At 37.4% G+C, this 26131-nt stretch overlaps 1 protein-coding gene across 1 annotated transcript; it reads right to left on the reverse strand.

The window, feature by feature from the left end:
• Window positions 1-538: 538 nt before the first annotated feature.
• On the reverse strand, window positions 539-25947 carry ell2 (elongation factor for RNA polymerase II 2). The gene is made up of 12 exons (XM_055179891.2): window positions 25750-25947; window positions 19724-19765; window positions 17529-17650; window positions 17287-17450; window positions 12828-13087; window positions 10015-10139; window positions 9814-9880; window positions 8295-8934; window positions 7452-7515; window positions 7093-7264; window positions 2910-2954; window positions 539-2808 (listed from the first exon to the last, which is right to left on the reverse strand). Exons 1-12 carry the CDS (start codon window positions 25876-25878, stop codon window positions 2692-2694), a joined length of 1947 nt encoding a protein of 648 aa, XP_055035866.2. The 5' UTR covers window positions 25879-25947; the 3' UTR covers window positions 539-2691.
• Window positions 25948-26131: the final 184 nt, after the last annotated feature.

Consider the following 26131-nt stretch of genomic DNA (forward strand, 5'->3'; position numbering starts at 1 on the left):
CTGCTACAAGCACACTCTGAAAGTGGCGGTGGAGGGTAGAGCACACAGCCCCGCCCCTCCCCCTGCCTGCAGAAGAGTGTCTGATACAAGGCACTGTTGCGCTCTTCAACCACTTGGGGGAGCTGTAAGTCATTTTTACATGGAAACTACATAGTGTTGCTTTAAACTAGTTTTCATTATTGCATATAAAATAAAATGTTTATTATAATTTAACGGGTTTTAATACAGTAAAGTCTTATTATGAATAGTAATTTATGGTAGCCTCAATAAAACCCTCTCTCACATTGAATTGGAATAACAGAGTATGCATGGATATGCACGCCAAGTAAAGAAATAACAGACCATCTGGGTACTTTAGGGATATTCTTTTTAACAGTACGATTTTAGGCATGTCAATGCTATATTATAGTATGATGTATAAAATATACAAAATGGTGCATATGGTATGTTTAAAATAACAATAGAACAGTTGCTGTATAAAACATGCAATAACTGCAGAACTGACAATTTTGTAATGATTTATACCGAAACACCAAGCTTTTAAAGTGTTCAAGTTTACATTTTATTGAACTGATTTAATACATTTTCAGGTGAATGGGTCAAAAAATCTGTTACAGTTTTAAACGTCCCCATCCCACCTTTAAGACAAGAGATGACAGTGTTGAGAATCTTGGCTTATTATCCAAACATCTACATCTCTTTTAGTGGTGTCAGAGGCCTATAAAGTCTCTTCAAAAGGGAAAGAAAACAGACGTTGGTCACACACACACACCACCAAATACTTTCTCGACCCAAGTTAAAATGATGCGTTTTGTATCTCCCTTCCAGTAAACACATTAGTGTCATTCCAAAACTTTAGGGTTCAACGTGGAGGCTGTTGATGAATGCTAAGGAAATAAAGGAAAAGCGTCCGTAGTAAAGTGCTGTTATAGTTCTCTTGTAAATAAACATGACATGTGTTTGGTTATCATTTGTTTGACCCATAATGTTGTGGACTAAACTGAACATGAACCTATTCTAACAGAAACCTACACAAAAACATTTGAGGAGTTTAACAGAGAGGACATAAGAGCCAATCTGCAAACCAAAATACTGAAAATGATTTGTCATGGTTATTTTGAGAATGGCTCACTCAGGTATAAATTAACAAAACTGGAAACAAAGAAAGCATTACCAGCCTTTAACAAAAAGATCCCGAAATAAACATCCAAAAGTTGGTTTTTAGATGCTCTGTTGTGCAAATAAGATTAAGCAACCCTTAACTAACCAATCAGAAACCACCACAGAGACTTGTTGATCCAGTGAGAATTTGTGATGTGTGTTCTTATTTTCAAAGCAGAATCACCAAAACAAGGATCAAAGAAAATATAAGGGACACTGTAAATAAGCGTTCAGCCATTTTAAATTAAAATTTTCATTATAGATACCCAAGCGTCACTCAAAGAAACATGTTTTATTTTACACCAAGTTAGTTTTCTCTTTTTTGGCAAAACATCCTGCTTCACAGGTTTGTAAACAATGTTTCCGCTTAGTCTTTAAGCAACTCTTGACTAACGATACCGTGAAATAAAGACTAGCTTTGATCTTTTCTAATACTCAAAGAAAATTCCAGCAATTCCTTTAAATCCAGAACCAAAAAAATAATACATTTATATATTTTGCTATTCATATTTTATAAATAACTCTGAGGCTCTGAGACTTGTAATAATTAATGAAAAACATCTGAAATGAATATACGGGTCTGCCTCCGCCTGATGCATTTCCTCATAAATCAGTAGCACCTTTGTCTCAGATCTTTTTCTTAAACGGAGCAGACCCAAATTTAAGAACATGTAACATCAGCCAGCTTGATCCCAAAGGCTCTGGCTGTTCAAAGAAATATAGCAGCTTTTTTTGGGATTTTTATTTTCTGTTTTTTTTCCTCTTTTATAGACTTCTATATTCAACCCTACCCCCCTAACCTCTCTCTTCTCGTAGCTTCTGACCCATAATTCTTGCTTAGACAAAAACACAATTATTTCCTCACCACTGCCTTCCTCATTTCATTCACACATGCATACAACATAAACACACAAGCATCACTCACACCTTCCACAAATGTGCGCTGGACCTGCGATGAGGTCATACTCATTTCTCCCCACTGCCCAGGGTGCTGGAAAGTCTCACTGATTCCATGTTGATATGTGTCTGTATTAACATCATTAACAAGGCATCATTTGCACTGCGGGTGTAAATACTGATGCTGACAGCCCCAATAGAAAGGAAGTTTCAAGGCCCTTCTATTTTATGGCCACTTTTTCACAGATACTGGCTCAGTCACCCCATGCTAAAGGCTTCAAGAAATATGCATTGTAAGGCATTCGGTTTTGCATTGCATAACTATTGATATGTTTGCCTTTGAAAATGTTGAACTGTCCTTCAAAAAATAAAAAAGAATTAAGTGCTACTCCCCAACACATGACAGAAGAGTGACTCTTTTCTTTAAAACAATGGATGGTGTTCAAATGAACTAGCGCTTGAAATTAAGGGATGACGAGAAGGAAAATATGAAGAAAAACGAAGACCAGGTATGGGAACAGGCGAGTAGGGAATCTGTAAGATAATAAATAGGAAGTTGTTCGATTCCCACACTCCCTCAAAGATGGTCCTGTGAGACTCTGGTGGGCTGAGAGGGTTGCTTGGTCCCATGCCCTACAACCAGGACTGCGCCTTCCGCTGGTCGAAGTCGGCGATAAGTCGTTTGATGTGGGCCAGTTTGTTGTGCAGGTACTCGCAGCGTTGTTTTTCTTCATAGTACTTTGGGCTATGCTGTGAGACAAACATAAACAGTATATGTAAATAAATATCTTTATCAGCCAATAAGAACATTAAATGTACGTTTACACACAACTGCATTCAAAAACACTTACTTGTTTAATATTTTTGTATTCTTGCAGCACTTGTTCATGTACCTCCTGTAAAAAAATCAGGGATATTTATTATGTCTCACATAGTTAAAATATTGATGCATCGAAATGAAAATTCTTGCACATACATATACATATATATATATATATATATATATATATATATATATATATATATATATATATATATATATATATATATATATATATATATATATATATATATATAATAAAAATAATAAATAAATATAAAATAAATATAAAATAAATAAATATAAAATAAATATAAAATAAATAAATATAAAATAAATATAAAATAAATATAAAAATAAAAAAATATATATATATATATATTTATATTTATATTTATATTTATATTTATATTTATATATATATATATATATATATTAGGGGTGGGCGGTATGAGCAAAAATTCATATCAAGGTATTTTTCACTCTTCAGCCGGTATAACGGTATTACGGTATGTTGCCATATGAGAGAAAACATTTTGGAAACACACTGTAGTAAACCTTAGTTAAATTACGGACAAAATTTGTATTTTTAACCATATGTTACTAATAAGTGAGGGATTGGACATAGACATGATTTTTTATCTTTTCCCTTTTTTCCTTTAAAAAAGCCATTGTGTGGATGGGTGGACTCATCTTCTTATGCATATTGTCACTAATATGGGAAGTATGAAAGTATGGAAATTAGTATGGTCATTTGCTGGTAGGCTATGTGCCTTATTACAATGTTTTACGCTACATCCAACAACTTTAAAGCTGTGTGCTGTGTATATCTTGTGTCTGTTTGATTTATAAATATACAAAGAACAAGATTTTCTTTTTGTTGTTAATATGAACATCTGATGGGAGATGCCATCTCACTTTAAATTATTATTAATCCCTGACGTTATTAATGAATACAGTTTATTAATACAAGTTAGTTATATTAATAAATGTATTTATTGCATTTAATTTAATTAACCAGCAGATTCACATTGCCAAAAACACTCCACTCATAAATTTTTATGCGTAAATATGCACTATGTATTGTTTAATAGCCTCTCTAATTAATAAATCTGCATTAAGAAAACGAAATTTACCATTAAAGGCTGTTTTTAATGTGTTTGGTACGTTGCTTACGTTATCCGCTAAAGCAGTGGTTCTCAAACTTTTTCAGCGCGCGGCCCCCCTTGTGTACGGCGCATTCCTACGCGCCCCCCCCCAAAGAAAATTTATGACAAGAAACTGTTTTAAAACTCAACTTTTAATTAAACAAAACATATTAAATGATACAAAGTAGTGCTGTTGGTTAGTAGTCTAATTTTTTTTAAGGTTTAATTGCACAGAATTCATGATAAATTAATTTATTTTATAAAATGTCATAAAACTGGGGCCCCCCCTGGTACCATCTCACGGCCCCCCCTGGGGGCCCCGGCCCCCAGTTTGAGAACCACTGCGCTAAAGCACTCTGAAAGCGCTATTAATTTAACCGTAACTCCTCAATCATTTGCGCTATCAAAAAAGGAATGGTTCCTAAAAGAAGATAAATTGCACTTTTTGGCAAATTATGGTTTATTACGGTAATTTCTTGCTTTCCGTCCTCCAATCGCTTACCTGGAGAGCGCGTGCAGGGCGCAGTAGAGAGCAGATCCAAGTAAAAAGGGAGTAACACCGTTAAACTTTGAAGCAGTGAGGTAAAAAAAGCCTCCTAAAAAGGTATAACACTGTTGACACGCTGTTGGTGCCTTGGGACTCGACAGTCCGACTGTTTAAGTTGATTTTCAATAAAGCAGTGTTGATTTTGTTCGCTTCTGGGTCCTCTTATGTTTCAGAACCTGGTAATGCTTAGGTAAGCCACGGGCTTGTTTCTCGCCAAGCTCGCTGTATACAGATCACAACACCTGAAATATAGTCTTTGGCAGGATTTGCGTGCACTATTATGTGCATCCTCTTAAAAAAAATGATGATTAAAAATGGATTGAAGTGCGATCGGAGCTTCTGTGGACAGCGCATCTCGGGAACGGAGGTATGACTTTTAAGACTTGGGTAAACTCCCGCGGGGTCTTAAAAAAATAACATTCACAAAGTGAAATTTAAGTCCTAGGATGAAGATCTCGGCGTTTTAAGGCCATAGATATAACTTTCTGAAGGTTAGTTTTTTTAACACCCCGCGGGAACCCTGATAAGTGCAAAAATAGAATTTAAAATATGTAACCCCGGTATCAACGGTTTTGCAAAATCCATATCATGGCGTGACACAATACCGGTAATTACTATCATAGCGGTTTATCGCCCACCCCTAATATATATATATATATATATTCCCTAAATGCCATTTAATGGTATTTAACAAATTCTACTGTCTTTCGCTGCACAATTCTCCACGGGCCTATAAGCTTTTCCCAAAATAAAGGTAAATTGTAATTTAGTAAACCTCCTTTAACCAGGTAAAAAAAATTGCAGCTCAACAATTGAAATCTGGCGTATATGCGCCATCGTTCATCCAATTCGTCTTCCGTTCACATAGAGCTGTGGTTCCCAACCTGGGACCGGGCCACCCCAGAGTTTACAAAGGGGTGTGAAATTCGACATACTTGGAGCTAAATTAAAGATGCATAAAAAGCTGCATTGGAGCAATGTGAATTTTGAAAGTGCTATATTTTTTTTTTAAATCACATGCTTACAATGCCAAGATAAAGTAGTTAAATATTCTTGTATGTAAATTAAAATATTTCAATTTTGCTCACTTCATCTCAATGTGCTTTTCAGCCTAATGGCAAAATCTAACAGAAAGATAGATGTAAAGGGTCGTATATGTACTGGGTTGAATTCGGATAGGAAAAATCGGATTCCAGGGTTAAGTGGATTTGAGGCGAAAATATTTAATCAATGTATGTGTGCCAAGAGCATTTGGCAAATATCATTATGTCACATTTGATGCATATGGTGGTTAGTGGCTTTTGCATCTGAGCTCTTTTGTTTTGGTATATGGGTCAGTGACAAAAACGATTTGGTAAGATGAGAAATTCAAAAATCTTTTTAAAGAACTTGGTTTTAAAAGCATGTAGCAGGTATATTTCATGAATATTTATGTTGATTTTATTACATTTGCACCATTTTTATAAAAGTTAAGACTGAATGGACCTGAAAATGTCAAATGGTGTAACCGCCAATTGCGCCAAATAATAAGAAATATTAAATATTTGTTGTATCTACCTTGATGGCATGTGAGCGTAATAAAAATCATTTTAAAATATCAAACGAAAATACATTTTATTAGTTATTACAAAAACGCATAAAAATGTATTAACATTTAGTAATATTTGTCTGGACCTATGCTGAAGCATATGTTTTCTAAATAATCTGAGAAATTATGTATGTAAATGGAAGTAAAAAACATCATATTACACTAAACTAGATGATTATATTTTATTCCACATTTTATATGAAAATACTTATATTTTCATTTTAAAAAAATACTAGTTACACCAATTGACACAGGCCGGTTACCCCACATTGACATGTTTGCAATTATCCCCCAAATATTCTTTCAAAATAAAATAAAAGCAGAAATTTTATACTTGGTCCTCAAAAAAGAGAATGTATGCAAGTACTCTGCAAATTTATTTTGAAATTTTAACCCTTTTACATTAAATGAACCATACAGACACAAAATAATTAAAGTCACGTCATTGGCCAATATACAGTGCAATTCTACAGGCTGTCGCACACCAGCCGCGCAGCTCAGCGTTGCGCCGCATCGAGTTGCGTCTAGGACAACTCGGAGGTATCGTAAACCGGAAGCTGACATTAAATAGCGTGAGCTTCGTCAGGTAGCATCTACTTCAAAATGCAAAATATACGTTAGCATGTTAATCGTTAACGATTTGGGACAAATATGATGTTATTTAATGTTAAACTATGTGAGTGGCGCGACAGGGATTTGAGCAACTTCCTGAGTCAAAGCTGGGCGGCGCGGACAGGCGCCACCTGGCGGCCCGATGTGCGTATACTTATAGAAAACAATGTGTTCGATTTTTTTAGAATGGCGCGGCACTGCACGCCGCTGAGCTGTGTGGCCGGTGTGCGACCCCCTTAAGGCGGCAATGTTTACATAAAGCAAATGTTAATAACGTCAAAGTAGTCCGTTTCAAGACTTTTTCAAGTTTTTTGCATACCTGATACTCTTTGGTTCCTGGCGCCAGTCTCCTGCATTGTGCGTCCAGTTGCGTAAATCGCCGGGTGATGCTCTCAACACTGGCATGAAGGATACGATATTCATCATACTCTGCATTGAAGTCATCCTTATAGCGCTGCCTCTGATCCATAGATATCACTGCAGTGTACTTACTGTAATAAAACGCCAAAGACACAATGAGGCAACATGTCTGTGATGTTCACTGCCACATAAAAATGGCAAAAACGAATACATTTAAATAAATAAGTACATGTCTAAGTGCAATCTACAGCCCAATTTAACGTAAGTTTATGCATTGCATGCCCATAAATCGTCAACTAATGGTCAAAGTTCACTTACACTTTGTAATCAGGTTTGTCTGGGACAGGAAGTTCAGTGCTGTGGACAGATTTGTTTTTGCCAGCTGTAAGAACACAAATGATGTACAAACATGAAAACTTTACAACGTGTAATGCATTAAAGCCGGAGTCCACGATTTTTGAAAAACGCGTTGGAAAAGGAGACGGGCCGACTACCAAAACACACTTATAGCCAATCAAATCAAATCAAATGCCGGGTTGCGTATGTGTGGGGTGGGTCTATCAACAGAAGGTCCAGATTCTATTGGGGTAGGGGCGTGTTTGTTTGGGTGATTTCAAATATCAACATTGGCTATCATATCAAATATGCCATACACTGCTGGAACCACATGAATCAAAGAGCACAAATACTTTAAGTCAAACATACACAATCTTGTTTGACTCAGCGAGTTAAGTCCACATTTTTATAATCTATTCAAGGAACTGGAGAGACAATTTATCTAGGAAATGTAATTTAACATTTTCAATTCATTTAAAAGCTGCCTTGGAGCATGTGAATTTTAAAAAGCACTATGCAATACACTTAGAATGGACTACATTTTGACATTGTTCAAAGCAAGTGGTCCTTGCATGCAAGCCTAACAATGACAGTGAATAAGCAGCTGGCAAGGTATTTGTTTGATTCGTTTCGTATGCCTCTTAAATAGAAGACTATAGTTTTTTTTGGCTGTTTTATCTTTCCTCAAATGAAAACCGAAACCAAATCTTTTTAGAAAAAGTAATTAGACACCTCTTTTCAAACAAGTCACGTTGGTTTTCAGGTAAACTATTGCTCTAAAAAGATTGATCTGTAATACACATGCAGACAAACAGAAGTACAAACCTGCGTCGGGTTCGCAGCTGATGCTGGCAGGAATGTTTTTAGGTTCTGCCTCATTGCGGTGCTTCTTCTTAGGCTGTGCTTCTTCATCAAAGTGTTCCTCTTTCCGCTGCTCCCTCTCTCTCTTACGCTCCTTATCCTTCTCTCGCCCACCTTCTCGGTTCTTCTCCTTGTCTTTGTGCTTCTTGGACTTCTTAGGCTTTTTGGTGATGCTGTCGCCGTGGCTGGCAGTGGGAGACGTGGTGGAGGAGAGCTTTCTGCTGGTGGTCGAGTTGATGGTGGTCATCGAGACCGTACAGGTGGAGAAGCTGGAAGTTGTGGAAACCGGTTGGCTGGGGGGACTGGGGGTGTGGCTGCGTGGGGCATAGCTCTCCGAGGAGCTCCCGCATATGGAGCTCTGGTCCAGGGGCAGGTCCTGAGATCCCCGGCCTTCCGGCGTGCTAGGAGAGTTTGAGCTGGAGCCGGAAGTCGGGTGGAAAGAGGGTCCCGGACAGGTGGCCGTTACTGGGGGTGTGGGTTTTTTGTCCTCGTTCTCCGTGTGATGTCGTCCAGATGAGCCGGAGGGTCCACGGTTACTGAGGTGGGAGATACGTGGCTTCTTGGACATCAGAGGGTCGATGAAGTCGATCTCAGGTTGGCGCTTCTGGAAAGCGGGAAAAAACATTTGGGGTTGTCAAGCAGTAACACATTTAGAGAAAAGCAACTATAGTATGAATGTGTCAACAGGAAGAGATTCTGTTTCCCATTTATATTGAGGTACATATGAAGAGTTTGGTTCCAAAACGCAATAAACGCCATTAAAAAAAAAAAATTAGTTGCTGCCAAAATCAGTATTGTATCAGGTCAGTAAACTCTTAATTTCACCCAAAATCCAATATCCGGCATGTTATTGTCGTCATCTTTTCTCCCTTTTTTCCCAAAACGCAATAAACGCCACAAATCCGCTCAACAAATCACAGCGCACAATTCCACACATTGTAAACAACAATGGTGGCGCTTTGAATACACACAGAATCCTAGTTTTCCTTATCTACTTTGTACTTCGTGATCAACAAACAAAAACAAAATAATACTTTGATGGCATCGATAAACCTGTGGTGATTTTCTGTGACGGGACAGAAACGCAAACCATCAACATCTAATAATTTACAAAAGAGGCACTCAGGAAAAATGCCGGCTGTTGCTTGTTCTCCGAGAGCATCAAGCTTCTGTCATGCTAACACAATGACCCCGTATTATTTTACGTTAAGCCAACAAAAATCAAGCAGGACTATATTATAATTTTTAGCATTTCGTTTTAAATTTAGGCATTAGGGGACAGTCTCATGGACAAGGCTTTTATACTTATCCAAAAATACCAAATGGTTATTTTATATAAAAACTCTTCAATCAGTACATTTTCAGCAAGAAAAATCTGATACTAACTATTACAGTGGTACAATACAGACTCATGCAACAATAAAAGATTTTAAACATTTGCAATAATCAATGTAGTAATAAACAACATGTAAGAGTTTCTTACCACTGGGGAGGTGGGCTCTTTGGGTGGACTGCTTGAAGAGACAGCCTCTGAGTTCAAGCCCAATTTACTGTTAAAGACAGATAAGGAACAATATGAACATTAAGCTTTACCAAATACTCTCAAGATTAAGCGCTCAAATATGATTAATGTTCAATTAAAAGGTTATTGTTAATGTAACTGTATGTGACTAGTAAGTCTTACCGCGCCAGGATCCTGTCAACCTGAACGCGCTCATCCTCCGTGTATCCCGGCCAGTCCTTCTGGACTTCACGATATATAAAGTCCTTCAGCGAATACGAGTTGTCCTTAGGGTTCAGATTAGCAACCTACAAGAATAAAAGTCGTCTTGCATTTAAAATCTCTCAACCTATTAAAGGGACACTCCACTTTTTTTGAAAATATGATCCTTTTCCAGCTCCCCTAGAGTTAAACATTTGATTTTTATCGTTTTGGAATCCATTCAGCTGATCTCCGGGTCTGGCGCTACCACTTTTAGCATAGCTGAGCACAATCCATTGAATCTGATTAGACCATAAGCATCGTGCAAAAAATAACCAACGTTTCAATATTTTTCCTTGACTACTAGGAAGATATGGCTAGGAACTATACTCTAAGTCAGGTGTAAAAATCAAGGACTTTGCTGCTGTAACATGGCTGCAGCAGGTGTAGTGATATTACACTAGTCCGCTGCCATTGAAAGTTACTAAGGGGACTATTTTCGGCTGCTGCGTAACATCACTGCGCCTCCCGCAGCCATGTTACATCAGCAAAGTCCTTGATTATTACGCCAGAATGAGAGTATAGTTCCTAGCCATATCTGCCTAGAAAGTCACAACTTTTCATTTTCTGTCGGTCTTAGTACACAATGTAACTACAGAAGAGTCAAGTTTTAAATAGGAAAAATATCCAAACTCTTTTTTTGCGCAATGCTAATGGTCTAATCAGATTCAATGGATTGTGCTAAGCTATGCTAAAAGTGGTACCGCCAGACCCGGAGATCAGCTGAATGGATTTAAAAAAAAGTAAAACTTCAAATGTTTAACTCTAGGGAGCTGGAAAATGAGCACATTTTCAAAAAAGTGGAGTGTCCCTTTAACAGATCCTAAATAATTAACTGCAAAGTGTGGAATTCAAGAAATTTTGGTACCAAAGTTTTATCGAATCATGATTTGCTTATCATTTTTCAAAATTTGTGCATACACATTTAGTAAATAAGACCCATTGCTCCATTTTAGCATCCCGCAATATAGGCTCAGCTGTGGGATTTTTTTGCGGTGGGACATTCTTTGTTGCCTGCCTAATGGCAGATAGAGGAACTTGTTTGAAAACAAGCATTGTTTTGCATTTCAATTTCCAATAAATTACTCCTACACATTTATCAGGAGGAAGGATATTGCATACTTAAGTAGGTACACTCAAGTGTGACCGATACACAAACACTATAAATAGAAATTCAAACCAACAGTTAGGCACAGGGATATAGTGTTGCTTCTTTCGTTACAATTCGGTGAGGGGACAGTTTCAGATTTAGTGTCCTTCCTTTATTTCCAAATAAGGACAAACACGTGTTTCACAATTTCCCCTTACAAAGCTTAAATAAATTTTTCCAGACTTCACAGAAAAGCATTAAAAGTGAGTAAAAACTGTTTTTAAGAGAGGGGGGAATATTGGTTACTTCTTCCTCAGAGTTAAAAATAATTTTAAACAGAACTGAATACAGCAAGACCTCAAAGCAACTCTATGAAGGGAATTAGACTCCCTGCAGCATGTGAGTGTTTATGTGCGTAATTGCTCTAATAGGCTTAATTTATGGTTCCTTAATTTGCCTCGTGCTCTACATTCAGCCGAGGTGAATGCAGGTCTTTGTGTCTGGGTTGTTCAATGGTGACTCGCATTACGTGACGCTGTGGTTGTGTGGCTTATGGGTAAATGTCACCTGTGCTATGATCTTATCTATGCTTTAAGTCTTTGAATGGGTCAGTATGACAGTATTGAAGTTGCATTGGGAAAACATGCATAGAAAGCCCCTGTTTATACTTAGTAAGATGGGTGATTCTCGCGAAATTAGACTTATGAGGTGTCAAGAAACATTTTGATAAAAAAAGTAAATTCTATGAAAATAAGAAGCATACAGTTACAAATATCTCTTCATGTATTATTTTGCACATGATTTCAAATTACATCATACGAACCAATTTTGTTGTTTTTTCCACATTTAAGAAGAAAATTTTCATTACCGCAACGTGTCCATTACTGGATTTGGGTTATTTGACATGGAAATATTTATAATTAAAAAATCGAAATTATTAAAAGCTTCAGTGCATGTTATACTATAAACATTTACAGTAAAGAAACATGTGTTATTTGGTGGTCATTGGTAAATGTAGAGACAATAATAAGGAATATAAATGTGTCCAAGACCAATTTTCAATCATTGTTAAGCCCTCAAGGAACTAACATTTTCCAAAAAAAAATTGTTGGAAGGGACATAATTAAATGTGACACTCAAGATGGCTACCAGGTAAGCAGTTCTTATTTTTTCTCTCCAGATGAAATTTAAAATTTTGTTTGTCATAGTACCTAGACAACTTTTTAGTTCTCATTACCGAAACATGACTTGTAAATGCATATTTAATGTAATATCATGTTGCGGTAATGATAATTTTTGATAATGATAATCTAAAAAAAAATGTAAATAGTTCTATAAGGAAATATTTTTTGAATCCTCTAAAAATAATGGTTATAGTAAGTTCAGACCTTAATCTTATAGGTGCAAAAAAATTGGCTTCAATGGCTTCTTGACACCTTTCAAATTTGGATTTCGTGAGAATCACCCAGTTTCTTTTATCATTTACACACTCTCATGTTGTTACAAACCTGTACACAATTCTTTGTTCTGATGAATACAAAGACATTTTGAGGAACGTTTGTAACCAAACCGATCAGAAGCCCCATTGACTCATTGACTCCCTCACCTTCTTACTCATCATTGTACTATGCATTGTCGCCCTTACCTGATGTAGTGTAGTACCAAGAGAGTTTCGGTCTTTCTGGCTTACGCCGTCTCGCTGCAGTCTGCCCAGGACCTCCAGTTTCTTGTAGGAGCGTAGAGCCAAAAGGTGAATGACACGGTCCCGGTATGGCCGCTGGGAGACGGGGTTGTTGGTAAGGCACTTGCGGATGGTGTTGGCTGGGTTGAGCGGAGTGGTGTGTTTCCTTTCTGGAACAGAGTCGTGCGCTGAGGGGGCCGGCTTTCGGGCCTGGACTTTTTTGTCTGTGCAAATGACAAATATATAGATTACACACCAAGTGTATATATAATCAATTAAATGTAAAATGTGGTGTTAATTCAGCAGTAATGCAGCTGGTTGTGTGTAACTCTTACGTCACTAGATAATAAGCTTTGACCACCACACATACAACTTAAACCACACAAGGAAGACAAGCTGGATAAAGATACCAATGTGGACATACAGTACCACTATATACACTAGGGCAGTGCTTCCCAATCCTAGTCCTCGAGGACCCCCTCCCAAAAAGTTTTAGATGTCTCCTTATTTAACAATCCTGATTTAACTCATCAGCTTGCTGGGGAGACATGTTTACCATTTTGGAAGGAGGCTGATTAGTTAGGTGTTTTAAATAAGGAAACATCTGAAACCTTTTGGAAGGGAGTCCTTGAGAGCCAGGATTGGGAAGCACTGCACCAAGGAACTGTTGACTTGGAATTGCTGTTGGGTTGTTTTAATGATTAGTCATGTAGGTTTAAGAAAGCCTATGGGTTTTGAACCCTTGATAAGGTTTGCACTCAGCATGTAACCGTTGTTGTGCTTGTGATGTTGTGATAAGACTGGCCACAACAGAACGGAAACATATTTTCAAAGTTGAACCACTTTAAGCTCGACACAAGTACCTTAAAGAGCACCAATCTCATTGCTTAAAAACAACATTATTTTGTGTATTTGGTATAATACAATGTGTTTGCGTGGTTTAAGGTTTAAATAACACATTATTTTCCACATACTGTACATTTTTGTAGCTCCAGATCTGAAAAACGCTGTGTCCCTGATTGGTTAGCTAACCTATACGTTGTGATTGGCCTGAATACCTCTGATGTCAGAAGGAAATGTGACGCTCCTTACCATGTTTGAAAGATTCGCTCACAAATGCAATGCCAACAGTAGTTAACTTACAGGCTGTGAGTCTGAAGCGTGAGGTATAATGAGAATGTCTGTATTTACTACATCATAAATCCCAGGAAGTAAACTGTTGCCTACAATCGGTGTGTTCGTTGTAGTCGAAGTAGGGCTGCAACAACGAACTGATTAAATCGATAAAAATCGATTACTAAAAGAGTTGGGAACGAATTTCATAAAAGATTCATTGTGTCGCGTGACACAGAGACGTTTAATAAAAAAAAAAAAAGAGAAAAACTTCAGTTAAGCGCGGAGCCGAGTGAACACACTCGCACTGCGTCCCAAACCGCCTACTTCTATACTATATAGTAGGCAAAGAGTATGAGAATTAGTGCTTTTCGCCTACTATATAGTATGGAAGTATGCGGTTTGGGACGCAGCGTCGTCGGGCTCTCTCACGCACTGTTGCTTGCAGAGTTCGGCACCTCATAGACAGGGCTGCGGTCGAAGAAAATATTTTTTTTTAAAATGCCGGGCAAGGAGACGCGCGTGCCCGGCCCAACATACAGTAAGTGCCGCCTTTGTTGCATAAACATCGTCTTACATTTTTTAAGGCGAAGTAATGAGTGGTGTATTTGCATTTTGCGCGGGAGAAGACGACGCATTTTCCGTTTTCACAAGACGCATTTAAGTGGCCAAATGTAAATGGAACAGTTTTAACAAATGAGATATCTGATCAGAGAAAACACATAGTCAAATATAAGGTACAAAGCTGTCACTGGGGCAGTACACTTTATAAAAGGTCCTAATATGTACAATTTAGCTACAAATATGTATCTTTGAACTGCCAATATGTACTTTTAAAGTACTAATATGCACTTTTTGGGTACAAAGGTGTACTTTTTGAAAGGGTACTGTCCAGTGACAACTTTTGTACCTTTATTTCTGAGAGTGTACTCGTATACTATTTTTTGATCCCATCAAGAGAGGGTTCTTGATGGGAAATGCATCATAAAAAGTCTATATATTTGGCAGATGTAAAGCATACATGTATATTTTTTGTGTTAGTGCATTTTTATTTTATTTTATTATTATTGTAACTGCTCAAGTATGTTCAAGGAGCAACATGTTTGTGCAATTTCTAAAGATTTTAGTTCTGTTTTGAATAAGGGGTTAGAAATGAATGCTTTTCTTGTTTTTTATCCGATTCATCGATTAATCAAACAAATAATCGACAGATTAATCGATTATTAAAATAATAGTTAGTTGCAGCCATAAGTCCAAGAACAGATTTACGTTGGAGACGATGACTCGCGTCATCTTTACTTTCGTGTTGGTACGTTTTGCATATCGTTAACATGTACTAATACACACCAAAAGAAATGTAAAATCGTGGATCGGCGATAGGTGCTCTTTAATGCAACCCTGATTGGCATGGTCTCCATGTATACACAGATTTTAAAATGTACTGCTGAAAGCTTAAATTATTGTGTTAAAAAGAGGTGCTATAATATAATCCTCTATATGCTGCTGTATAGACGGTTTCATTGGACGCATGTGCGCGTATGGTCAGAACTTTACTTCACTTCACTTTTCTTTTTTTATTAGTCTGACTAGTTCCTACACTAAACTCTTGAACAAATACCTTGTCGAAAATAACAAATGTTTTGGTTTTCTAGGTAATCTACGTGTTGTTTATTTTGCTTGTTATATAAATAAGCTACTTTAAAAGGACTTTGTTGTTATTTATTCTTAGCGGAGTTTACCAGAAGTTACGTGTGTTCCACGAAAGACCCTTGTTTATGTTGTTACTGCTGAAACCGCCTATAGCTCAGTAGTCGAGCATTGCATTAGCGGCGCAAAAAGTTATGGGTTTAAACTCAGGGAACGCACATACTTGCACTGTAAGTCATTTGGATAAAAGCATCTGCCAAATGCATAAATGTAAATGGTTTTCAACTGTTCAAAGTGAGTTTTGCCATGCTTTTTTACCACACACAGTCTCTTTAAATATGTCCCCATTTATCAAATTATTTAAAAAAATCTAGATAATCAATCTTTAGCAATAGACCACTTAACCATCCAGCCCATCCCTTCTCAAATTCTCTTTTGTATCTCTCTAGCTAAACACACACACACACACACACACAAAAGAAAGCCATTTAGCTTCCTGAACTCCAGCTGCTACTGCAAACTGCCTTACTTTTAAAACCCATCTACCATTTCCTTTGCCTGTGCGAAATGCAAATGCCCAACCAATCCCCCAACGGCTTAGTGCCGGCGGAGGAGGTGAAACTGACTTTTCTGGTTCTGCGGTGGACGCCAGCTGTGGTCAGGAGAACAGGGGCTCCCCAAAGGAAGAAACAGCTGAACAGGTGCTGAGGGATAGTTTTTGTCTAGCATAAAGGAAAAATAATGAGCTGGATTTGAGCTTTAGTTATAAACCCAATAAAAAAACCCTCCAAGGCTTTTCTTTCTTTTCTTAAACTCTGATACCTTTTAAAAATGAGACAAAAGGGGTCTTGAGGTGACTCGTCTACACCCCTCCCCAAAGTTTCTATAATGCACACCTGATGCCTTCATTTCATAACCTGTGCAGATGTTTGTGCAGGTGACAATAGTTAAATATTATTTGAAGTCTGGTCTTGTTTCTTTTACATATTATAGTAAATGATCCATGTGGGATACTCGGGTAATAGACTCTAATTTTTGAGACACGGGGGTAATACTAATGTCTAAATAGGAACTCTTACTTGCTTTTTCTCCTGAGCAGATTTATATTTCACTTCATGTAAAGCTGACAACTGGTTAAACATAAGTGCATAAATGTATGGTCTCAAGTCGACTATCACAGGTAAGCAAGCCTACATGCTAATAAAAGATTAGCATGGCAAAGCACTACAGACATCAAATTCAGGTTTTGCAAACTATACCAATATGCTAAAGAGTATCAGGTGTGTTAGATAGGGTCATCGAAAGTGTAGTAGGGGCTCCAGGGCACAGCTGAGGACAGCTAGTCTTTATCAGTCTTAAAGAGTAAAACATGCAATGTTTCGCAATGCACACATCTGAAATGGAAATGAAAACAGAAACCGAAAACACAACCTCATCCTGTGCAAATAATCATCAGGTGTTGCAGTTGCAACTAGTTATTTGCATCACAAAGGCTTCAGTTGAAATGTTAACTGGAAATTGAGTAAAAATACTGAAATGCTAAATTGAACTGTGCAAAGATCTGATGACTCAATTACAATCCTTTATGCACTCACAATCTTCAAAAGAAATTGTTAACCGTTCAAATTTTCCTTCGGGTTAGAAAGTAAATTCAAACACGCACCTCTAATCGGTCCTCCGGGTTTGATGAATTTGGTGCTGTTCTTGCGTGTATCCTCATCTGCTTGGGCCATACGCTCTTTGGTCACCTGGTAGGAGTCGTTGGTGGCACATACTGTGATTTTATCCTGAATCGTTCCCAGGGAGGACAGGTGGGGGACCCCAGGACTAACAAACACATGGAGTGGTTTACAATAGGGATCAAAAATAAAATTAGTTATCATTAGGGACCACCGCTTCCCTTACCTGGACATGTACTGGTGGATACACTCAAAGCTTCCTTGAGGATTGTCTTTGCCAAAGTTGGACAGGTAAAAGTCAAAGGCTTGAGATCCATCCGAAGGATTTGACTTTGGGATTTTAATGCGCTAAGGGGGCAGAGATTAGATAAATCAATTAAATGGTGACAAAATCAAATTTTTGGGACCTTGTCTGTGAAATCCATGATAAAGTATTGGGAGAATAAAGTTGGATTTCAAACAATATTATCACTATGATTTCAATATTAAATACGTTAAGGTTATATTTTTCAAGGATGTTCTTTACATTATGTAGGATGATTTTATGCAGAAAATAGTACATCACAAAAATTATTTGAGTTGGGTTTTCACAGACAGGTCACGTTTGATTATCTAATAAAATTCATTAAAAATACACTAAAAATGGCTCATTTTTAAACACTAGTAAGCTGCCTACCTAGAAGTTCAGTGCATCAAAAATGTCCTTGCATCATTTCATTAAACTCAAATCTTTAAAACATAATTAAGTGTATGCTTTATGATTTAGCTATCCCAGAATGCACTGCAATAAGTTCACGAAACACTTAATCCAAGATTGTGTACACACTTAATTCAATGATGTAAAGTATTAAAGCAAACACAATACATTTTAATGTCTTGCAATATGTATTTTTTTGGGGCTGGAGCACTGTTAGCACAAACTAACAATTTGCATGAGCATCTTTCTGACACTTATGAGAGTTTCTATTCATGTAGGTTTCAACACAGCTGGGATGTTGCTCATGTAGCATATCGGCAGCTCATTCAATTTTGGAACAGAGTCACTGTCACTTTGCGATAATGTGGTAACTGTAGCACACAGACACAAGTAGGGCTGTGACGATGCATCACGTTTCCCATTAAAAAGACCTGTCTGATATCGAATCTGAATCACAAGGCTTTGATTCTGTCTTTTCATGCAAGGTTTGTGCGTGCTATGGCGTTTTGGTCAGTAGGAAGTCCACATCAATGTAAAATCACTATGGGGCGGTTTCCCGGACGGGGCTTATCCTAGTCCCAGACTAAAATACATGTTTGAGTTGCTTTAATTTAGAAACACATTGTGCCGTTTAATTTTAACATTTCGTTGACATAGTTTTGTCTTAAGAATAGATGCACACCTGTAGTTTTTTGTAAGGTATGTTTGTAAAATGACCATATATATATATATATATAGGCCTAGTCCTGGATTAACCTAAACCTTTAAGTCGTTTATAACGTGCATTTAAAAAGCACCCTCATCAAACACCATCATTCAAAATATTCATTATTATCATGAAAATACTCAAAACATTTTGAAGAACAGTGATATAAATATGGTTATAGACACTATGCTATAGAGAACAGTGTGCGTAATAGGGATGTCCCGATTCGATATTCGGGACAGGGCCAATCAAGGCTTTTTGGCTGGATCGGATATCAGATCGAGGACTGACAACATGACCGATCCAATTCCGATACTGTGCGTTAACCGCGGTTGTAACTGAAAAGCTATTAAAAAGGACAAAGTATTATAAAAACACCATTAACGTTTTATGCACTATATACAAAGTCTTTTAATACACCTAATAGCTTCATGTGAATTTTATGTAATTATGATTAATAATTACTAATGCTTGCTGTAACTTGTAAATCATTTGAAATGATACCAAATGAGGCAAAAAACACTATACACAATTAATTACAGCAGTATAGGCTGATATTCGCAATTGGATCGGAAATGAAAAAGTGGTATCGGGACACCCCTAGTGCGTAATGGTACATCTTCTGGCTTTTGTATGTGGTGGCATTTCATCGTAATTCATTAAAACTCAATCATTGAGAAAACGTGCATTTGCACGATTAATAGGCACAGAACTAGACACAAGACAACTGTTTTTTTTAAAGAGTGCCTTCATGACTGCTAAACAGACAGAGCCGGACCCCAACTCGCCGGCCCAGTATTTATAGACCACACCATCTAAACTAAACTATGGCATGGTGTACAGGGTCAGAAGTCAAATAGGCACAGAGGAAAAGTGAGAAGCTGCCCAATAAAACCACAACAGACTAAAGGTTCCTTTTTCAGACGAATTACAAAGAAAGATGACTTTGACGAATAACCCAATACTTCGGCCAGAAATACTAACAAAGTTTAAAACGGTCGTTTTGACAAATACTCACCCCTTGAAGACCTTGGAAATGTATCGTTGCCTTTGACGCATTCTGAAAAAAGTAAGAATATCACAAATGTAAACAAGTGTATTTAATAAATACATGCTTAAGTCACAAAATCAACATTTAAATAACCTAACAAAGTTCATTAATTAAAGGAAAACACGACAGTTTTTCAATATTTTACTATGTTCCTACCTCAACTTAGATGCATTAATACATCAGGGAACTACACTGCGACCATTTTGGTTGCATATGCGATCTTTTGAAATGCCATTGCGACCCTAATTTTTTATGGGTCGCAAATGTATCACTGATTATTTTTGTACCTACCTTATTGTTTTAGGCAATAGACCCCTTCACGGTTCACGTCACAGGCAGTTTCCACTGCGCATGTCAGGGTCAGAAAAGCCATTACAGCAGATAGAGTTGCGTATTATTCGGTATCGTCAAAAATGCCTACATACGTTGTGGGTTGTGAAAATCGCACCAGGTCTTTCGTTAAGTTTTCGCGATTCATGCAGAATCTCAAAAACAAAAAAATACAACATCTGCAGCTGCAAGCAATTAACGTGCAGACTGGAACAATGCAAATATCAAAGAGGCTTGTGTTTGTTGTGTTCACTTCATTTGAGGTAAGTCATAATTTTTCAGCCCTGTTAGATTACATTATAAAGCCTGGATGGTATGAACAGTTTGACCCCATGCTGCGCGCGCACCCGATAGTCATTCAATGTTTACAAACTTTGAAGGGGTCTATAGGCTATTCTATGATTTACTATAAGCATTTATGAAAACAGAAATGTGTATTTTAAGAATACGTTTTATAACGTGCTCTGAGCCTTCAACACATCAAGTTGGCTTCATTTTGCGTGCGAGCACGTCGTGTCTCTCCCCGTGAGCGTTCGCGTGCTTTCTGTTTCTCAATGAATTGGGTCGGTGCGACTAAATCATGTTTTGCGCCAGTAACTGAAAAAGTTAGTAGCGCAAGTGCCACCAGTGGAAAATGTTAGTGTAGTTCCCTGTACAATTGTACATACCTATTTTTTTTCAATGCATGCACTTTTAATCTTTGTACAGCGTTTCTTGAATGTGTTAGCATTTAGCCTAGCCCCATTCATTCCTATGGCTCCAAACGAAAATTTTATTTTGTGCCCACAAACTTACTCGTGTAACTACTCATGTAACAGTCTTTAAATCTGGAAAACATGGAAGTGTTTAGTGGCTTCTAAATTCATCCCTGTTTGGATGATTTAGAAGCCAAGTTAATTCAAGTTGAGGTAAGAACATAGTAAAATATTGAAAAACTGTGGTGTTTTCCTTTAAAAGAAACAAAACAGTGAGTTACTGCATCACCTCTATGACAGAGAAATGGTTAAAAACAGGCAATGTTTGGACAACAATACTACATATACTATACTAAAGTACAGCCTATACAGAAATTAGTACATTTTCTATGTGCACAGAAAAGCAAAGTGACAAACAACATGTAAAAATGAGACCACACTGCAAGCAATATAATATCCCATAATGCATTGCGCTCACCTTGACCAATTCTCATGCAACAAATTAAGTTTCTGCCCTATTTTTAATTCAACACATCAGACTGCCAAATGTTAAGACATTTTACCCAAAATAATTACACATTTCAAACACAGCCATGCAATTAAAACATGTACTGTACCTTAACTTCACACATTTCCTTCAATAAGGAGTCTGACTTAAGTACCGACTTCTGTTTCAAAACAGCTTAACAGAAACAGATGTATGTACACACACCAGGCCAAGCCCTTCTGCAACCACACACCTTCAGATATATTAAAAAACTGCCCAAAGCCTTTTCCTTCTGCACTGGCTTGTTTAACCAGATAAGTTTCACGAGACCCCCACCCCCAAAAACACTTGCACAGAGACAAGATCACATTACACAGAAGCACGAAGAACCAAGATCCAATTTTCTGATTATTGTGAAGTCTAAACTGCCAATAAGTACAAAAGTGAACCAAAAAACTTGAAGTAGACTTCAAAAGTACAGTACACACAAATTAGATAAGCAGCTTTCTTAGTGAACAGGCAGAGCAAACAGTAAAAAATAAACTATAAAACTGACACCCTTTTGCAATTAATCATATACTATCAACATTTAGAGTCGTGAATTCTGGTCACGCTGAGATAAGACACGACTTAAGAATCATCCATGAGGTTCATGCATTCCCTGTCTTCATGTCTCTAACGCTGCCCATCTCGTCCCGGAGCCGAGAGATGAATAATGATTAACCACAAGCTCAGCTGGGAATGACAACCAGATCTAAACCAAGACAACATAAGCAGACACTATGAATACTACATATAAGTCACAAAAATATAAATATCAAGCGAGCTTCCTGTCCTGTTTATAAATATATATTTTTGTGTAGTCTAAAGTAAAGAACAAATCGATGTCAACTTAACTACAGTTGGCACGGTCTATTAAAACAACTAACTGATAAACAAATAAAATCTTTATGGATCAAGAAGTAATCCCTGACGGCTTTTGAGAACAACATGCCGTGTGGGATATGATAATTTTTAAACCATTATGTATAAATGTTACGCAAACAGCAAACCAACCCATTTGGGGTTGTAGCTATTTTAGTATTCTGTCCTGGGACCACAACGTATGGCTAGAAAACATTGTTTGAAAACTCAGAGCCACAGACTTGTTGTGCTGATCCCCTCACCCCAGTTGTGTGTTGTAACATTGAGTGTCAACCAAACAGCAAGTCTTAAATCAACAAAGACAAACAGTGCCAGTCTGAATCAGTCAGGAACCTGATGGCTTACCAAACTAATTTTAGTCTTAAACCAGGTTTAGTTTAACTTTTTGTAAAGTAAGGGTACGTTTACACACCGACAATGCTGTAAAAATAAGAGAAACGTTTTTCCTTTGCGTTGTTTAAAAAATTTTGGGCACACATGACAGTGAGGTCAAAAAGATTTGCATGCACGCCATTGATGCGCGGGTCAATGTATAAACAACCCGACCGACGTTTTCAACTAACCCGCCCGCAACTCGGACCGCAAAAAAATATTGTACCCGACCAGCATTTTTAAACGTAGTAATTGTTTAAAAATATTTAATTGGCATCTTTATTTTAAATAACCCGACCGACCGCGAAGCAAATATCATTAAAAATATATTATTGGATGATTTGTAACCTGCAGTTGACCGCAGACAGCCGCTCATTTTGGATTAAATCGTGCATCACTGATTCACGCTGATCCGTGAACGCGACGGCTGCATTCTACATGCCAGGCCAGTAGATGGCGATGTTACTTTAAAAAGAAACTACACGCCGGCACACATAAGCATTTTTTACACTGCGATAAATACAATAATCAAGATGGAAAAAGCATGGAGCAGTTTTGTTTAGACAGATGATGAGGTTTGTTTTCACTTGAAGAATTTTGAAACTTTGTTTGAAAAGATTAAATAAACTTGGTATGTTGAACAGATGATGCGTCTGGTCGGAACTTCCGGTTTCTGTTTTTTTTAACGGTCTGAATAGTTGCAAAACTGAACTCTTGAAAAAAATACCTCGTCGAAAATTACCTTGAGAAAATGTTTTGGTTTCCTAGGTAATCTTAAGGGGTGACACATAGATATGTATGAAGTCTAGATTTTTTTTGTATAAAAGCTAGATGTCTTACGGCGGGGTCTCTAACGTCATCACCTGGTGGCCATCTTACCTCAGACAGTGTAAAAGCTTTGGTGTGCACACCCGCTAAGTGTTGTTTATTTTGCTTGTTATATAAATAAACTACTTTAAAAATGACTTTGTAATTTATTCTTAGCAAAGTTTACCGGAAGTTACTCGTTTTCCACGAAAGCCGCTTGTTTACGTTGTTACTACTGAAACCATCTATAAACGGAATTAACACGTTCATGATGTCACTGTTATCACAGATTTGCGTTTTCGTAGTTTACACAAGGCATCGTTTTCAAAAACGTGCACTTCGAAACCCGTCTCCAGAAGTTTACGGTTTCAGGACCCCCAAACGCCGTTTTTGTGTAAAAACTAGGGATGCTCCGATCGATCGGCCGATAATGCTTGCTATGCTTCTCAATGAATTACGGTGAAATGCCGCTACATCCAAAAGCCAGGGGGCGCTCTCGTGCAGAAACTCAAAATGCGCTGTAGATGAAGAACAATACACATGCAGCTATGATGACACGCAGCTCCAGGAAATGTCTTAAGGATATATTTATATTGCTGTTCTTCAAACCTTTTCAGGTATTTTCATGATAATAAAGAATATGATTAATAATTATGTTTGACGACTGTTGCTTTTTCAAATGCATGTTATAAACAACACAAACTAACAGCGATTTCAGATCGATAAGGACTTACTGATCAAAACCCGTAGTACATGAAATAGCTGTGAATAAGATCGGCTGTCCGATTCAGAATAGTGATCGGCCACGTATTTTTAGTGGAGATCGGCATTGATCGGAGCATCCCTAGTAAAAACTGTCCCAGTTTCGGATAAAAACTTTGCCGTGTAAACATCCCCAAGATTACTTGATAGGCTGGGTAAATTTAACCAATCCACCATCCCCGAAACAAATCTTGGGCCTTATTTCCTGGTCAAGATTTATGAAATCTCACCACGAAGCCGGTGCATATATTTTTTTACAACGGGCCAGCTGTACCTTTAAGTCAAACACTGCCTCGTAAGCACTTTGAGCACAGTGTGTAGAGCTTTAAAAAAATCCAGACAATGCAGCTCTTCATTGAAGCTGCCTGATTTCTCCTAGTAAGCCGGTGGCAATTCTTTCAATGTCAGCATTTTAAACTGATAGAAATCCCCACAAGTCTAATGTATTTATTTTTATACCATACTAGGGATTTATGCATGACTGTATGATACTTTTGTTAACCTATATAGTACTATACAACCCAGTTGAATTACCCACATTTCATCACTTGTGGTCGGTACGAGTTGACTAGATGTGAAAGTTTGTCAAAGTTACGTAGTGAAAGATGACTAAAGTTTACATTTAACCAAAAAAGTCTGGGGTTTCTCCACCATGCCACATAGCAAAAACAGAAATACTCCCTTCGGAGCTGAAGTAAATTCGTTTGCCTTTAAAAGGAAATGCGAATGATTGGCACCTGAATCATTATATCATTAATGACCGATTATACATATATATATACAAATACTTAAATTTATTTATAAAAAAAAAAAACTTAACTATTCAGGTGTGTGAGGGTTTGAGGCTAACTAGCTAACCCAGCAGGCAGTTTTTCAAACAAATGCAGGCTTTGTGTGGTATTATTACAAATAAAAACAACTTTTTTGACTAAACAACCAGAAATATACTAACAAATAAGACAAATATTTCACAAAATGTAATATATGTTAATTTAATCGCTTTTGGATGACTGCCAGGTTGTAACAGCTATGCTATCAAGCTAGCCAACAAAACTTAAATTTTCTTTAAAACCAACGTTAGTTTCGTATTGTATATTGAAAATCTATTGAAACACATCAATAAAGTACCTAAAAACATAAAAAGCCCGAAGTGTCAGTCAAATGAGACGATGCTAATCGTTTATAAAGTTTCCCCTCAGTGTTAGCACGCAGCTAACTTTCGAGAATAAAACAATTCAAGCGTACAAACAACACGACACGTTCGCTTTTATTCACTTCGCACGTGCCGTATAATTCACTTAGATTTCATACATGTCTTAAAACATGACAAATGTGTTTCTGAGACTTGAAATAGCAGCAGGGAGTTTATAGCACTACAAATGATGCGTTGGCACTATACTCACTCTCAAAAGTATTTTTTGTCAATCCTACTTAAAAATAAGTTTGTATCAGATGTGTTGGGAGTGTAAAGACATCAACCAAGAATAAACCTGTGTTTTATTTTACATTGTTGAAATAAAACAAACCTATTTGACATGTCTGGTGCATTTTTGGGCCAGCAAGGTCTCTCTCTTTCTCTCTCGATATAAAATAAATAAAAGTTTCCTAGCACTCACCTTACAGTTTTGGTAGTTTTCAAGCGCTTTAAAGGCTGATTCGGTCAGTTTAACGTGTAAAACTGAAACCCTGTCGCTCTTTCGGCCACAATCGAGTCCATATGTCCCATCCTCACAGAGCGTAGCCATCGTCCTCAGCTGCAGCCCTCCACCATAGTCCCTCTGACGTACGTGCACACTCTCACTCTAATGCGCGCACACGAGGAGGAGGGACCTCTTCTGAACACTCTAGTACGCTCAAGAAAGTTTGTACACTAGCTGAATGTTTTCTCTTAGTGTGTTACTGAGATTGAAAGTTTTCCCATGTCTTCCTAACTGTGTGTATTCATTTTCACGTGATGTTAAAGAAAGAGTTTATGTTGAGGTTAAAGTTTCTTAATGG

This window comes from Misgurnus anguillicaudatus, chromosome 9 (assembly GCF_027580225.2).
Source record: "Misgurnus anguillicaudatus chromosome 9, ASM2758022v2, whole genome shotgun sequence".
Lineage (NCBI taxonomy): Eukaryota > Metazoa > Chordata > Actinopteri > Cypriniformes > Cobitidae > Misgurnus > Misgurnus anguillicaudatus.

Coding starts and splice junctions, on each gene's coding strand:
- ell2 (XM_055179891.2), bottom strand. CDS start 25,878: ATGGCTACGCTCTGTGAGGATGGGACATATGGACTCGATTGTGGCCGA. Junction 8,935..9,813: donor AAGAGCCCACCTCCCCAGTG/GTAAGAAACTCT, acceptor CCCGCTTTCCAG/AAGCGCCAACCTGAGATCGA. Junction 7,265..7,451: donor GACAAACCTGATTACAAAGT/GTAAGTGAACTT, acceptor GTTTTATTACAG/TAAGTACACTGCAGTGATAT.